Source organism: Xenopus laevis, chromosome 8L (genome assembly GCF_017654675.1).
Source record: "Xenopus laevis strain J_2021 chromosome 8L, Xenopus_laevis_v10.1, whole genome shotgun sequence".
Lineage (NCBI taxonomy): Eukaryota > Metazoa > Chordata > Amphibia > Anura > Pipidae > Xenopus > Xenopus laevis.
In genome coordinates, this window is record NC_054385.1 from 73,139,537 (window position 1) to 73,155,299 (window position 15,763).

Consider the following 15,763-nt stretch of genomic DNA (forward strand, 5'->3'; position numbering starts at 1 on the left):
AGGAAGAAATGTTCTGGGCTCAGTGTATGCCATATTAACAGGCTCTATTGTTTAAGACAACTATGAATACCTTTTATGGCTAGAACTGTGCGACTTCCATGGCCAGCAGCCCAATGCTAAATGACATATAGGCCCAACCTTGTGCTGCTAAAATATAACATCCAGGTAAGAGTGTTCATCCTCCTTCTGCCTCAGGAGTTGGTACTTGTGCTGCCTCAGGGTGTGTTATACTTTATGCATGTGACCACTTAGGATGGTACACTGTGATTGCACATAGTGCTGAAATAGCAATTGAAAGATGAAAGACTGTGCTAGCATCTGCTTGGTTTGGTGTATCTCACTTGCAATAAGGATGTAACATCTACCATCCATGGACTTTGCCCACAATTTTATTTGAGGGGACATGGGACCCTGAAATTATACTTCTGCTCCAGGGGTATGTACAAAGGGTTTTTCAGGTGTCTGTATAATGTTCGCTTACTCAGTGTGCAGAAAAACTTTGATTTGATGTGATTTAGGCTAATGTCATACATTCCAAATCCATTGCTGCTGCTGCAAAACAGTGCAGATGGCAGTAGATTGGTGTTTTCTCAGATGGCATAAAAAGCTTGACGGAATTGCTATGAATGAGACAAGAGATAATGAAATTGCTTAGAAAATGTTGAGGGTATAGCAACCAGTCTTAGATGGCAACCAAATCTGCTGCATAGCTTCTAAATAAAAACCAACATATTCCATAAGCAAACATTTTATTGAATGAGGAATATCATTAGTTCTGTTAAATCCACAATTTAATCAGACAAGCAGCTTATATAAGAGGTTCCTTCTTTCAAAGTGTAATTTGCCTTCAATGATTCCATTATATCATGTGATACATTCAAATCTGCCTAGAGAGTCTCTATAAAATGTTTTTAGAGTGTTATCCTGTGCCTAGAAGATAGAAGTAGTAAGAAAACAGTGGTGCACAATGTGGCACAATTTAAGGATATCTTCTAGGAACAATAATTTAGACCTAGAAGTAGATTGTTACTAGATGACAGTTGCAACATGGAAAAAGCAGAACATAGTTCTTTATAAGTGTGTAGGGCACAGCAACCTTGTATTTGCAGTATGGACACAAGCATAGGATAGTGCTCCTCATATAGCTTCTGGACAACATTTATAGGATGTGCACCAGACACTTAATATCCCTATCAAGTAAAGACTAGCAAATGCTAAGCTACATTACTCCATAGGTACGGATTGCACCCAGCAATATGGAACTACACTGGTGCTGGATAGTACCCCAGCATTAAACAAGGACGAGCCAACTTCACTTTTCAGACAATCTTCAGCTGTAGAGAGGGCAGCAGACACTAAACATGTGGAAGCAACTTAGATTTAAAAAAAAAAAAAAAAAAAAAACTATATTTTTGTAGACAAGAAAATACAAACACTAGTTAGACATTGGATAAATGTTGGTGCTACAGAAATGTAGTGTTCCAAATAGAAAAATATGGGTTGGAAAGCCAAATCAACGCCCCATGGTTGGCATTACCACTGCAGGGCTGGTTAATGTGGAATCTTCTTCCTTCCACTGAGAAGTTACGGTCTTCAGCTGGGTATAGAAGTGAACACCCTGTGTAATGATTTGGAAAACAGAAGAATAAACAAAATTCTAAAGACTGACAAATGCTCTGTCTAATGAACAGGATACACAGATGTATGGGTGAATGTAATATCAGAAGGCAGAATCTCCTAAAACCAGTGCTACCATCCCCTATAAACCACAAAGTTTGGAGGGCTTTTTCATTTTGTCAGCTGTCATGCACTGTATACACTGCTGTGGTTTTAGCATTAAACATATGAACACTGGGAAAACTAATATACAGAGTAGAGGCAAGGGCTGGCTGGACATACAGCCCTGTAATTACGTGGAGGTTGTGATGGCCCTAAGTTCAAATAGATCATTACCCCAGTCTAGATTTTTCAAGGGGTGACACCCTTTTGGACACATTGCTCCTGGCTTGGAAGTATGAACATAAATGTATATGTATTACTGAAATAGGTTAATGGCCTCATCAGAGGTTGTTTCCTAGATACAGGCAGTATATGCACAACATGGTTAACTACCCATTCTTGGAAAGCCTAAAAAGGAAAGCCAACCTGACTTAAATATCTGCAAATCGAATATCCTTTTGGCTTGCCTCCAAGTTTTCCAAGCTATATGAAGAGTGGAATGTCAATTATGTCCTCTGTGAGATCATGTGCTTCCACGTGACATATTATATGTGGTATAAGTTGGTTGAGTTTTACATATCTGAGTTGCACTGCTACATTATTTGGGAAGTTGGTGCCACGATTAGATTTAGATTGATAAATATTTTATAATTATCAATGACAGCTACTTATTGTCTTTAGGTTTTAAGAGCAGGCGTAACAATTGCAGGGGAAAGAGTATCATCTAAATCAGTGGAGCTAATACAGTAGCAGCAGCTGTTTGCAATTTTAAAGTTCTGAGTGCATTTCTGAAAGCAAATAAAATGTGTGTTTTTTGCAGAACTGAGTTAATATTTTTCCCACCCACCTGCTTTCCATAAAAGTTAGTGTCTCCTCGGAATGAAGCACGAGATCCAGTGAATGAGAACATAGGAAGTGGAACTGGAATTGGCACATTCACTCCCACCTGAAAAGAGAAATTTAATATCTAATAAAACACAGTTCAATGCATCTTCCTTAAAATTGACACCTCTTACTCCAGTTATCTAGTGGAACCACAGGTACATGTCTAAAAGTTAGTACCATCATGGGCCAATGGGACAAAACAGCACCCCCAGTATTTCTAACTTTCCTTGTCCTTTAAACCTTTATTAAAAGTTTTATTATGAAAGAATGTTAAAGTGACAAAAATAATCTTTAAAAAAGATTAGCTCCTAATACCAATGGCATGGGATACTACACACCTTCTGACACCCACTTACATTTAAAGCAGGAGATCTTTAGCTCCAGTATGACAAACAAGTCACATAAAGACATTCCTAATATTAAACAGAAGGTATGTATTTCCAAGTTCTCATCTATAGATATACCCACCTGCCCCACATCCACCAAGTGAGTGTATTTTCGAGCAGTTGCTCCGTTTGTTGTAAAGATGGCTGTTCCATTGCCATAAGGATTGCTGTTCACAATTTTAATAGCGTCATCCAGAGTTTCTGCTTCTAACACAACCAACACTGGCCCGAAAATCTCTTCCTTATAGCAGGTCATATGAGGCTATACAAAACAAAATATTTAATGATTATCCAGTCAAACCTCTTCATTCCATAAACTAAACAACTTGTCATCTAGTAACAATACTGCACGCTAATTGGCTTCATATTGACCCAATTACCTCTGTTTTAACTTTGCAAAAATAACCTGTTTCATTCAAAAGTACCTGAACATTTGCCAAAATTGTTGGTCCCACAAAGTTGCCATTCTCAAATCCCTTCACTTTAACATCACGGCCATCAAGCAATAGGCTTGCACCTTCCTTGACACCACTCTCTACTAAGCTGGTTACACGCTCTTTTGCAGCTGGACTGATTAGAGGCCCCACATCAGCTCCAGGTTGATCACCTAAAAAGAACCAACAAAATAAATATCAGCATCAGAGAAAATGTAATAGAAGACAAAAAGGCTAGAAAGACAAGCAATACTGTCAGAAAGAGGAGATAAAGTTGAGAAAGGGACACATACTGAAAGCAGATATAAAAAGAGAAGAGAATATTCCTAAAAGTGCACCACCGGAGTCCTTTAAAAATAAAATAGTTTTGAACCCTATAGGCAGTAATATTTCTACTAATGTGTGTTTAAACTTTAACTGTCTAATAATACAGATGGCATATATTGTCACCATTGTACACCCTTTTCATGTCCTTTGTTTTGGTTTGTATGTTTCCATGGTTGTTACATGATGGGGCCCATTCATTAAGTTCGAGTGAAGGAATAGAAGAAAAAAAACTTCGAATTTCGAAGTGTTTTTTTGGCTACTTCGACCATTGAATGGGCTACTTTGACCTTCGACTACGACTTCGAATCGAATGATTCAAACTAAAAATCGTTCGACTATTCGACCATTCGATAGTTGAAGTACTGTCTCTTTAAGAAAAAACTTCGACCCCCTAGTTCGCCACCTAAAAGCTACCGAAGTCAATGTTAGCCTATGGGGAAGGTCCCCATAGGCTTGGCTAACTTTTTTTGGTCGAAGGAAAATCGTTCGATCAAACTATTTCCGCAAAATCCTTCAACTTCGACTTCAAAAAAGGAATTTGGAGAAAGAAATATATGATGTGGTTTAACGAAATTAAGACACTCATGGGATTTATTTAGCAATAACAAAAAAGTTTTTTTATTTAGCTCAACGTTTCAAACCCTCACAGGGTTCTTGGTCAGGAGTCTATAACAAGCCCTATTTACTTAACTTACTATAACTTTTAAGGAGACAGAGCAAGAAAGAAAACTACAGGAAATAAAGAACATTATAGCGATAACAGCAGAGCACCGTACCAGCCGTAAGGCCACTCCCCCGATAACTGTCAGGGAATATTACAGACGGGCCTACCGACCTATCACAGTACATTGGCGGGTATGCGCTGACACACACCGGATCTCCGTAGACCTGCGTGTTAAAGCCTCAAGCCTCTATCCGGAATGTGCCCATAATTGTACGGAGCCACAGAGTAGATAGCTATCGCAGCAATCCATAGCAACGCTGTCTTAGCGGTTAAGTAAATGGAAGAGGATAGCCTCCCAGTCTCCAGTTATAGTACCAAAACCGTATAGAGTGCATAGTCTGTGCCCCACATACTGCTAGAATGTGATCCACCGGGCGAATCACAGAATAGACCATAATGGATTTCAAAGGCTACTTGATCATGACCCACATAATACTGTGCTCTGGGGCCCGCCAAACATAGGGGACAGCCGGAGTCTAGTGGCATCTGTCAAATATATATATTTGTTTGCTTCTTACCAGCATTAACCCGTAACTTCCTCGATTTTTCAACCAGCTCTGGGAGCCATTTTTTTGCTTCACCAACCAGGACTGCTGTGGAAAGAGCCATACAGCGCTGTCCAGCGGCTCCGAATGCTGCTCCTACTAGCTGGTTCAGGGTGTTCTCCTTATTAGCATCTGGCATAACAACCCCGTGGTTTTTTGCCCCCTAGGAGAAAAAAAAAAACAGCCTTGGGCAATATTTCATCACACAGGTACCACAAAGGACTAGTAACACCATAGAGCCCTTCCAGTCTCTGCACATTTCAGTTCTTCCTGCTTACCATGTTAGACTGAACCCTCTTGCCATTTTGGGATCCCCTCTCATAGATGTATTCTCCTGCTTGGTTGGAGCCCACAAAACTGATAGCTCGAATGGCTGGATGGTCACAGACAAAATTCACAGCTAAAAGAAAAAGGATAGAAGGCAAATTTAGGCACAGCCAAGCTTCAACACTCAGGGTGGCAATTCATGAGTTTGTACATGAAAAGCACATCACGTGCAAGGTAATGGAGATTGTGGAAAACAGGCCTCAGAAATTTGTGCTTATCTACTAGATAAAGGACAATAGGAATCGAGAATTCAAGGTGCAACCTAAAAGAAAAAAATCCCACGGAAACCTAAAATGAGTAATAAGTAATGAATAATCTGACACTATATAAAAATATGTTGTCTATAATATACATTATACCATGACTAAAGTGCCCACAAATGCAAAAGGCTACCTATTGAGATGTTTTTTCTTTGTATAATCTACTTTTTTAACTGCATCAACTTTTATGTCAATGTCCCATTTGTGCCAGCCCCTATTTGAAGACAAGAGTGTGTTCATAACCTCCCCTAAGCTGAAGGTCTGGGACATGACCCCTGTAAACCCTTGCTACTATCTCCAATAAGTACTGCATGCTCCTTTAAATATGTTAATCAGCTCCTCTAAGCCAGTTCATGGACTATGAAACATGTTGTAATAAGTGCACTTGCCAATCAGTTTCTGCACTTATCTTACATGTGAATCAAAACCAATCTGAAAAGGTTAAGAAAGCTCTGAACACCGTCAAAAGTAGAAATGATTTGTGTTATAAGGTTACCAAAACCAAGATAAAGGCTTTTTACCTGGCCCTGAAACCTACTGTGTGTCCTTTTATATGGAAAGACAGGAATAGCACAGATTAAGATCAAGTATTCTTTATGAGGGCATCTCTTTAAATCAGACATACAGTCAGAAAAACATAAACTGTGCAAATCTGTTATAGTAGCTAGTAAACTAATCTAAAAATCAATGCCATCACAATACCAGGCAAGAAGGGAGCTAGGGAAATACCTGGTACCATGGTGTTTTTCCTTTCCTGAACAATAGGAACATAAATTAGAATACGACAGTAGTGTGCCTAATCCGAGATTGTGTATATTTAACTAGTAAGAACAAGATAACTATCAAGCTCAAGTTTGTAATCAATGCCATGACTTGCAATAGATATTAGAAATAAATTCAGTCTGTGTGCACACTTCTTAGCTATTAGGGCAAGATTTATTATATGAAAGAAAGATGAAGAATTTTCTAGCTGTTTAAAGGCTATTAGGAAATCCCTTCATACAGCAGAGAGCTGTAAATAAAAAATTCCTTGATAGTTGTGTTGACATTAGGTACTTGCTGTCTTTGGCAGCCAGGATGTAGCATGTGGAAAAGTTATGTATGCAAATTCTATTAAATCCTAATTGCTTACATCTGGCAGATTCACTGACCACACAATGACAAGTTACCTGCATGTTGCCCATGGATAATGTTTAATGTCCCATCAGGAATGCCAGCATCCTGCAGTAGTTGAGCAAGCAGCATAGTGGCTGCAGGAACACGTTCTGATGGCTTCATCAAGTAAGTGTTTCCACAAACCATGGCCATAGGAAACATCCATAAAGGGATCATAGCAGGGAAGTTAAAGGGTGCAATGCCAGCACATACACCCAGAGGTAACCGAAATGTATAGGTGTCCATATCCTTTGTGAGTGATGAAAGAGTTTCACCCAGCATCAGGGAGGTCACACTACATGCATGTTCCACCACCTCTAAAATAGGAAAGATTATATGAGCCAAAAGCAAAAAAAGTCTGTATTACCGAATGCCACTGCATAAACAAAAAAACAAAAAAAAGCTATACATACATACACACACAAACATATACCTCCCAACAACAAACAAATAATGTTCTTTAAATAAATATATATTAGAAAAACATATTACGCAGTCCACGGAAAACATCCCCCTCTGCATCTGCCAAAGTCTTTCCCTGCTCCAGTGTTATCAGACGTGCCACCTCTTTCTGCAACAGAAAGCCTAAATGTTACATTTGAACATATACTTGGCATCTCATGTACTGCCCATGCAGCAGAGCACTAAATAGCATCAAGTTCCTCACTGGTAATACAACACAGAAGAAAAACAGTTTCCCTTATTTTTTAATAGGTAACCATCATGATTTTTATGGTATAATTTATAATACTATATGACACTGTAAATTGCATATAATTTATTCAACTATTTAAAAAGTTATTTCTTTTGGTTTCATAGTATGGGCAGCCATCTCAGTAATCTAAAAAGCCATCACAGCATCATGCAATTTCTGTCAGGCAGTCACTTCCTCAGTTATTTAATTCTTATAGCCAAGCTGTAGAGGGCCCAATTTTCCCCCTTTCTCCTGCTGGGTGCAATTCTCACATCTACCATTGTATACATTTTTAGAAGTGCAGGTGGCTTCTAATTTAATTAAACTTCAGGTTACCTGTATTTTGTAAGGGAAACTGGGAGTCTGGGGTGTCAGGACAGATTGTCTTTTACTGTATATCAGGCCGGACTGGCAATCTGTGGGTTCTGGCAAATGCCAGAGGGGCTGCTAAAAGATGCCATAGAAAGTCAGTATTTAGTGGGCTGGTGGAGGCTGTTTGTGCCTCTGTGTGGGCTGATTGGGCCTCTGTGTATCTGAAATGTCAGGGCCTGTTTTAATTCTTAGTCCGGACCTGCTGTATACAATGTATTTGGGAGTAAACTTCTGACTGTCTCTTTCTTTATTTAATATATTTATAGCATTTGTACACTCTGCCTCTCCTTGTATAATATATTTAAGTTGTGAGGATAATGTTCTTTGAAATCACTGCACTATTAAGAGTGTGTGTGTGTTGTAGCAGGCAGAGAAGTGCCATGGAAACACTCATTGATGTAAACTGAAACTGAGCATTTTAATAACCTGTACAAGCAGTGTCCATTAGGGCTGTGGCACACTGACATTTTGCAGGTATTACATGGCAGACTTAGTAGAGGAATACTATTGACAGATGTATTTTGAAAACGTGGGGCAGTATCCCTTTAACCTCCTTTTCTTCAAATGTAAAAACATGCCCTCTGCAATGCTTACCAGATTGTCTTTGATGAGTTGCTGATACCGTAAAAAGATTTGTTGTCGACTTAAAATGGAAGTCTCAGACCAGGCTGGAAAAGTACGCTGACAGGCATTTACTGCTGCCTCCATCTCACTCTGTGTTGCCTGGGGAACTCTTCCGATCACCTCATTGGTTGCCTGGGGTAAAGAAACATTACAATAGTTAAGTCTTTAGTAGAAGAGAGAGCAGTTTCCAAAGAGTTCATGTGTTGTTGGTGTCACTGACCCCAGCAATAAAAAAAAAAACTAACTTTGAAGCTTCATATGCAATTTTTAAAATAAAATAAGCCGTGCTTCATTTGGGCTCCGCTGATTTGGTGGAAGTATGCAGGGCAGTTAAACAGAAGAGTTTACAGATTAAAACATTGGCCCATGAAAGAGAATACAAAATAGATTTGGCACACTTTTATTTGCAGAATGAAATTTAATATGCCAACAAGACGCAATTTACTTGTAACTATATGTTATATAAGCCCAATCCATTATTGAGCCCTAGACTCACAACCAACTGCTTGTGACTATGTGTGATATAAGTCTGACCCTGTTAGGAAGACATTTTAGACTTTGCATACTGGTTAAGGGATACCAGCAGTAAAACTCCTGTGCCACTAATAAGGTCTTTTCATAGGGATAAAGACCTTTTCAAGGGGATGCTTTAGGATGATTTTAACAGACATTCATTTGTGTTCAAATTTCTGGTGATTAAGTCTAGAAATTAATTTATATTTATGATTATTGTTGTATTAAAATGGCATACATTAAGATCAGATACCAAGTATTTAAAAAATAAGCATGGGGATTGATTTTTTAAATAATGGCTTAATACATTTTCTACAAGGCTTTAGTGCTCATATGCAGAATCTTTTCTTTTCTCTTTGGGCCTTTCCCAGGGGGTTAATGTTAATGTTTAAATATGTACAATAGAAAGAGTAATAAATAATGTAAAAAAATACAAACTAAATTATAAAAGTTAATTAAAATGTAAAAGTTAATTAGAATACAAAAACAATGTAGAATAGAAAAAATGTGCTGAAATGATTTTGTATCCTCTTTCATGGCCAATGTTTTAATCAGTAAACTCTTAAAACACTAAGGGGGTTATGTAATATAACGCACTAAGTTTGCCCAGGAGCAGTAACCCATAGCAACCAATCAGCATGTAGGATTTACTGGTCACCTGTTTAAAAGCAAACATCTTATTGGTTGCTATGGGGTATTGCTTCTCTGCAAACTTAGTGACGTTTATTACATTTGGGGGTATGTGGCATATTTAAGATCGCTTGAGTTTTTTGGCACGGAAATTGCAGATTTTTTGGGCCAAAACCCTGCATGAGTTAGGCAACTAAAGTGGGGTTTTCTTAAAGATTACTTGAGACGAAAAGCTCAAGCGATTATTATTATTGTTTTTAACATGTATTTTTAGAGCACCAACATATTGTGCAATACTGTAAAACAAATGTTTAAGCGATCTTAATAGGCCGCTAACAATAGATTCTATTACAAAGTTTTTACAATACCTTTTTTGAATCAGTTAGCAGGTGCTTTTAGTAACTGGTAATAGAAGAGGCAAGGTAACAACAGCAATATTCATCACTAAAATACTTTTGCTTGTAATTGTATGAATAATAGCATTAACAATTGGAAATAGGAATGTTTAAGTTTCTGTGCAACTTTAGTGTTAACATTTTCACATTTTCTGAACCAAAACATTGGTTTTGTTAGTATATACCACAGTATATAATATGTGTTAAAACATTACCGGGTTGTGAACATCAATCCATTCTGAGGTCTCTGAATCCACAAACTGTCCATTGATGAAAAGTTTGGTCCGAGGCTATAAAAGAAACAATGAAGAGTCAGGCACCACTCTGAAAAAACACACTTTCTTACAAAGATCAGTAACAGTATTGTTACTTATCTTTGCAACTACTGCATGTAGCAGTTTAGAATACAGAATGTGAATAGCAATAGTCCTGAGCATAAAGAAGAGCAATAAAAAATAAAATGTAGCTAGTTTTATGATAGTAAATTAATCTGTAACAGTGAGCAAAACTGGACCAGTGTATTACTCGCCAATCAATTGTAACTGTATCACTGTAGATTGTAAACAAAGCTAGCTACTGTAGGTTACTGCCCAGGAACACATTTGCCTAGTCGAGTACATAAGCCAGACTTAGCCTAACTAGCAGATCTAAATCTAGATTTTGGAAAAGCAGAAGAAAAACAAATAATTTAAAAAACAAAAAAGTTGAATACTATACTGTATATGCCATGTTATCAATCCATTCACAATGATGGTTATGTTGTCTGCAGTATTTAGACTTTTAGATATAATACCGAGCAGAAAAATCTTGGATTCGATTTGTGTATTTAGGTAAAATATTTTTAGTATTGTTATTATATTTTACTGCTACACTAGTAAATTTTGTGAAATCTGTGATATATATTCTGCCAAATAACAGGCTTGTTTAATGTTAAATGAATTTGCATCTGCAAATACTATACCCATTTCGTCACCCCCAATAACTACCTCTTACCCCTGTATTCACCTGTAATTACTCTGAAGATTCTAATATTTAATGAACAAACAAGACATGTACTCACCACCGCTGCAGAGGAAGAGAAATTTGCCTGTCTGAGGTGGGCTGAAGCCTAAGAAATAAAAAAATAATATGTTTATTTTCCTGTTCATTTCACTTGACATTTTAATCTCCTTATTGCTTTCCTTACATAAATGAAATGCTCCCTTAGACCAGCCAACGAAATGCAGATGCACACCTGGTCCCTCTTCAACGTACACGGTGCATGGGGCATAGGAGGACGGCACCTCCAACAAGTGATACGAAATGGAGTACTCCAGCACACGTCATCTGCTCAAGGGTTATTACCCGTTTTTAATGTCAAGCCAAACAGGTTACAACGTTTCGGGGGCGTACCCCTTCGTCAGGTGATCTGTGCCTCCCACCTCCACCATTAAATACGTAAAAAACTGTTAATCGCCACCCACAGGATGAAATTTACATATCAAGCAAAAAACATCAAATGATTCCTTGGATTATGATAATATTCCAGAGTCCATGCAATAATCCAAGTATCCGTTATTTCAAATAAAATCCAAACATAATCCAACACTTGAAAAATTTGAAAACATTTTGTTCAAAAAAACATTTTGTTTCAAAAGAATGTTTGGCTTGACATTAAACACGGGTAATAACCCTTGAGCAGATTACGTGTGCTGGAGTACTTCATTTCGTATGCTCCCTTAGACCCCCTTCCTTTTTAACTGGAAAGTTCCCCTGACCCTAGCATGTGTGCAGTGGGGTAGAAGGCTATATAAAAGGGCTTACACACTTTGTCCTACACTCCCTTTTGGTGGGTAGAAATAAAGGTGAAAACACACAGAGGACTGCACACTAGTTGCAGATACGTAAAGGTGACCTTTGTTCGATTTGAAAAGATACAATGTGTTCTCATGTGTTTTACTGGAAGATGGTTTTTATTAATGACAAAAAAGTGTAATTTGTACTTACACAATGTCCACATCAAGGGTTCAGGTAATAAGATTAACCCATTATACTACATACTAGTAATGTCCCCTTAGTAGTAAACAATTACAGTATCTCTTGCCAGAACCACTTGAATCAGAGTTAGTAAACTGATCGCCCTTTTATAATGTTAAGATTTACAGGACCAACAAACACACACACACACATTATTCTCATTTTACATGGTAACCCTACATAATTTTGAGTGCCATAAAGTATAATAAAACACAACTGCAACAACAGGGACGAAGGAAGCCTTTGTGCTTTTATGTATACATTGCTCTGGGCCCCATCACAACTTAAGACTGCCTTTTCCTACCTTTACCTGCTTTGTTCTATCAGTTGCACTAGATAAAAACTCATATTTCTCACACTTTTAAGACAGTCCTTACAAGTCAATTTTCCAGGGGGTATAAAGAGATACCTTCAAGTAGTTGACGTAGTTAGTAACTTAGACCTGTCAAAAACAAATCATTTTACTGGGGCTCTAAACCAGATGGCGTCATTGTTGTCAGCACTAGTTCCATTTAAAGCTGGTATTCGACACCTCAAATATATAGGCATAAAGAATTATTAAATATGAATGTGTCTCTCACAATCAGATATCTATAAACAGGAGGACTGGGAGAATGTTTATGGCCCCAGCTTGCCACTAAAAATCGTAATTTATTGCACAATATCATTAGTATAGAATTTGGCCAGCCACCATGTCATTATTATGAATATTCAGCATACAGTATATACCAGCTTGCTTTAAAGCAGCTTTTGGTCCAGGGCAAAGATCCTATTTGTCAGTCATTCCTTGTCTTCCAAATAAATCTGTGGAATTTCTATCCCCACAAAATATTATACATGCACATATCATTAATGGTAAAACTGGAGAGGGTTGGGGTTTTTATTAGTCCCAATTACAAGAAAATTGCTAAGCAATAGCCGTCTGATTAAAAATAACCATTCAAAATTTTTAAGTTGGGGCTATTGTTAAAGGGGACCTGTCACCCTAAGAAATAATTTCAAATTCTTTTCTATCATGTTAGTTGAGCAAAATAAACTTTACTTACACTGTATTTATTATTTAAATTTTGTTTCATTCTGTCTTGGAATTATACAATCACAGAAAGCAGGCAGCAGCCATTTTATGGACACGGTTATTAAGGGAAATTGTGTATCACCCCAAAATCTTGTATATGCACCAGAATGGGGGACCTAATGTCCATGTGCAGTGCCCTACACAATTATAGAGCCTGAGGAGGGATGGGGGAATGTGGGGAGAGCAGTGACATGTAGGAAGTGCTGAATGGAAAGTGAAAGTAATTGACTGCCCCTCCTCTATGCCACGGGCATAGAGGCGGGGCAGGTAATATTTGATTGACAGTTTAGATATTTAAACACCTTTATAACAGGTATGGATGTTTTAATGAAATTTTTTTTGGGGTTTCATATTTAATTTGCAAAGGACTTTCATTATGCAGCTTTTTATGTGTAGGCGACAGGTCCACTTTAAAGGGGTAGTTTGCCTTTAAATTAACTTTTACCATAATGTAGAATGTAATTTGCATTTGGTCTTCATTTTTTCTAATTTGTGGGGTTTTTTTTCATTTATTTAGCTTTTTGTTCAGCAGAACTCCAGTTTGGTATTGCAGCAGCAGCTATATTTGTGTGAGGGTAGCAACCACAACCAGGCCCGGAAGGTCAATATGTGGATTCTGGCAAATGCCAGATGGGCTGCTGTAAGATGCCATAGATAGTCACTATTTATGGACTGCTGGGGGGCTGTGTGGGCCTCTTTGTGCTTAAAATGTCCCTGGGGTCAGTATATAATTAATTGTATTATGTGAATTGAATAAAACTGGATTTTTATGGACTTTGAACTATGGGATATATTTTTTGTAACGTATATATGAATAAAAACCTTCACCTGCCACAAAGTTCTTATGAGTGCATAAGAACAGTGAACAGCCCTGAATAATGATTTTTAAAAAGTATATCCATTTAAAAAACAAGTTAATATACATTGATTTTATGCAACGTGTCTCTTGACTTCAGCAGCTGTGTGATGGCAAAAAGATCTTTGGTGTCATATGGCTGCTGTACATGAAGGTAATACAGTACTCCTGGAACAGGGCGATGTTTATTGCAGATTTGCAATGAACTGAATTCTACTTCCAAGAATTTCAATTATTAATAGCCCATTTATAATGCAAGCATGGTAACCCATAAAGCTAACACTAGATAGCCAACAGTTTTGAGGAAAAATGTGTATTTGTGGGATAAATCCAGGCAGTCAATTGAAGCTGCATAATTCTTTATTGGGGAAGTGTTCCACACAACATGTCTCGGGCTATGCCCTGAGAAAGAGAATAGCCCGAAACATGTCGTGTGGAACACTTCCCCAATAAAGAATTTTGCAGCTTCAATTGACTGCCTGGATTTATCCCACAAATACATATTTTTCCTCAATTTATCGTTTGGGATACTAACACAGAGTATCCTGTGGGATGAACAATACCTTTCTTTAAGGTGAGATACAGTTGTACCTATCTGAATTGAATAGCCAACAATTGATCCACTCCTCTGCTAAACTATGCCACAAAGTCGCATTAGCAGTCAGCAATGGCCAATAAACTGAACCCCCTGCTGAAAATCAATATGCAAGTTTATATAGCCAAGACCAGACTTTGGCATTTCTCTGAAGTATATCTTCTTCTTAGAATCCCAGCAAAAACCACACGGCATTGAACAATATTCAGCATCTGATCCATCTCCTGATATAAATGGGAAAGTTATATTATATAGTAATTTATGATTACTGAGCTGCAATGATATATGAGGTTGTTTGCAAAGTAAATGTTCCACTACATAACTAGAAACAAGAGCAATCCTGCCACTAATTGGTTCACTATTTGACACGACGATTCTTCTTGCAGAACGACCGATTTTAGCGAAGTCCGACCAATCCTTCGAAATTATCGTGCGGTTAGTGGGATTCGAACGATCGAACATCTTACGATTTTTCGACCGACATCTCTCATGAAATTGATCGGCCAGGTCAAAAAATCTTTGTCGGCCCCAGTGCAATCTATCTATGCTTGCAGGGACAAGCAGGCAGCTCCCCTTTGTTTTCCTGGCAAATTGGTCTTTTTAGTTGATGGTAAATTCGTACAATCGTACGATTGTTCCGAGAAAATCGTGGTCTCACGATGAGGATCGGATCTTTTAAAAATCTCAACATCTATGGCCAGCTTTAGTTTCATTGTTGTAAGCATTTAGCAAAGCCTGGGCATACCCATGCACTTACTAAGCAAGTGTCCAGAGGAATGCCAAAACATCATTGGCTCTGGTGCAAAGGTCTAATGCATGGCCCCTACTGAACACCCTAAACACTTGTCACCAACGACCATCAATGTAATCCCACTCTCCTCTACCCCCCCCATTTCACTGTTAGTAAAACAGCACATGCATACTACAGTTTCTTTTGTCTTCTGGGAATATCTAGTTGTTTGAGGCCCTGGCCTCCCCAAGGACACTCCATTCAGGTCAGTCTCCTCTACCCCACTCATGTCAGTGTACTTCCAGCACTCACCCTCACTATTCCTCTGATCCGCATCATGACTCCCTTAGAATCCCTGAGCTCCTCACAGACTGAATGAGAATAAGCCCCGCCTCTATGTCGCCAGTGGCTGATGATGCCACGGCCCCTTAAAAAGTGTTTCCTATTGGTCTGCCAGAAATGGTGACCGACTTGCGCTAACTCAAGGTCTGACCTCCTGGT

General features: G+C 38.2%; 1 protein-coding gene across 1 annotated transcript; it reads right to left on the reverse strand.

Annotated features, from left to right (window-relative positions):
* Positions 1-736: 736 nt before the first annotated feature.
* Positions 737-15,614, reverse strand: aldh6a1.L (aldehyde dehydrogenase 6 family member A1 L homeolog). Its single transcript, NM_001096420.1, is given in 12 exon segments — positions 737-1,618; positions 2,567-2,665; positions 3,073-3,252; positions 3,416-3,597; positions 4,994-5,183; positions 5,299-5,420; positions 6,777-7,079; positions 7,255-7,333; positions 8,423-8,584; positions 10,206-10,280; positions 11,051-11,098; positions 15,575-15,614. Coding segments are annotated over 12 exon segments (1,572 nt in total). The 5' UTR covers positions 15,602-15,614; the 3' UTR covers positions 737-1,513.
* Between the last annotated feature and the right edge of the window lie 149 nt (positions 15,615-15,763).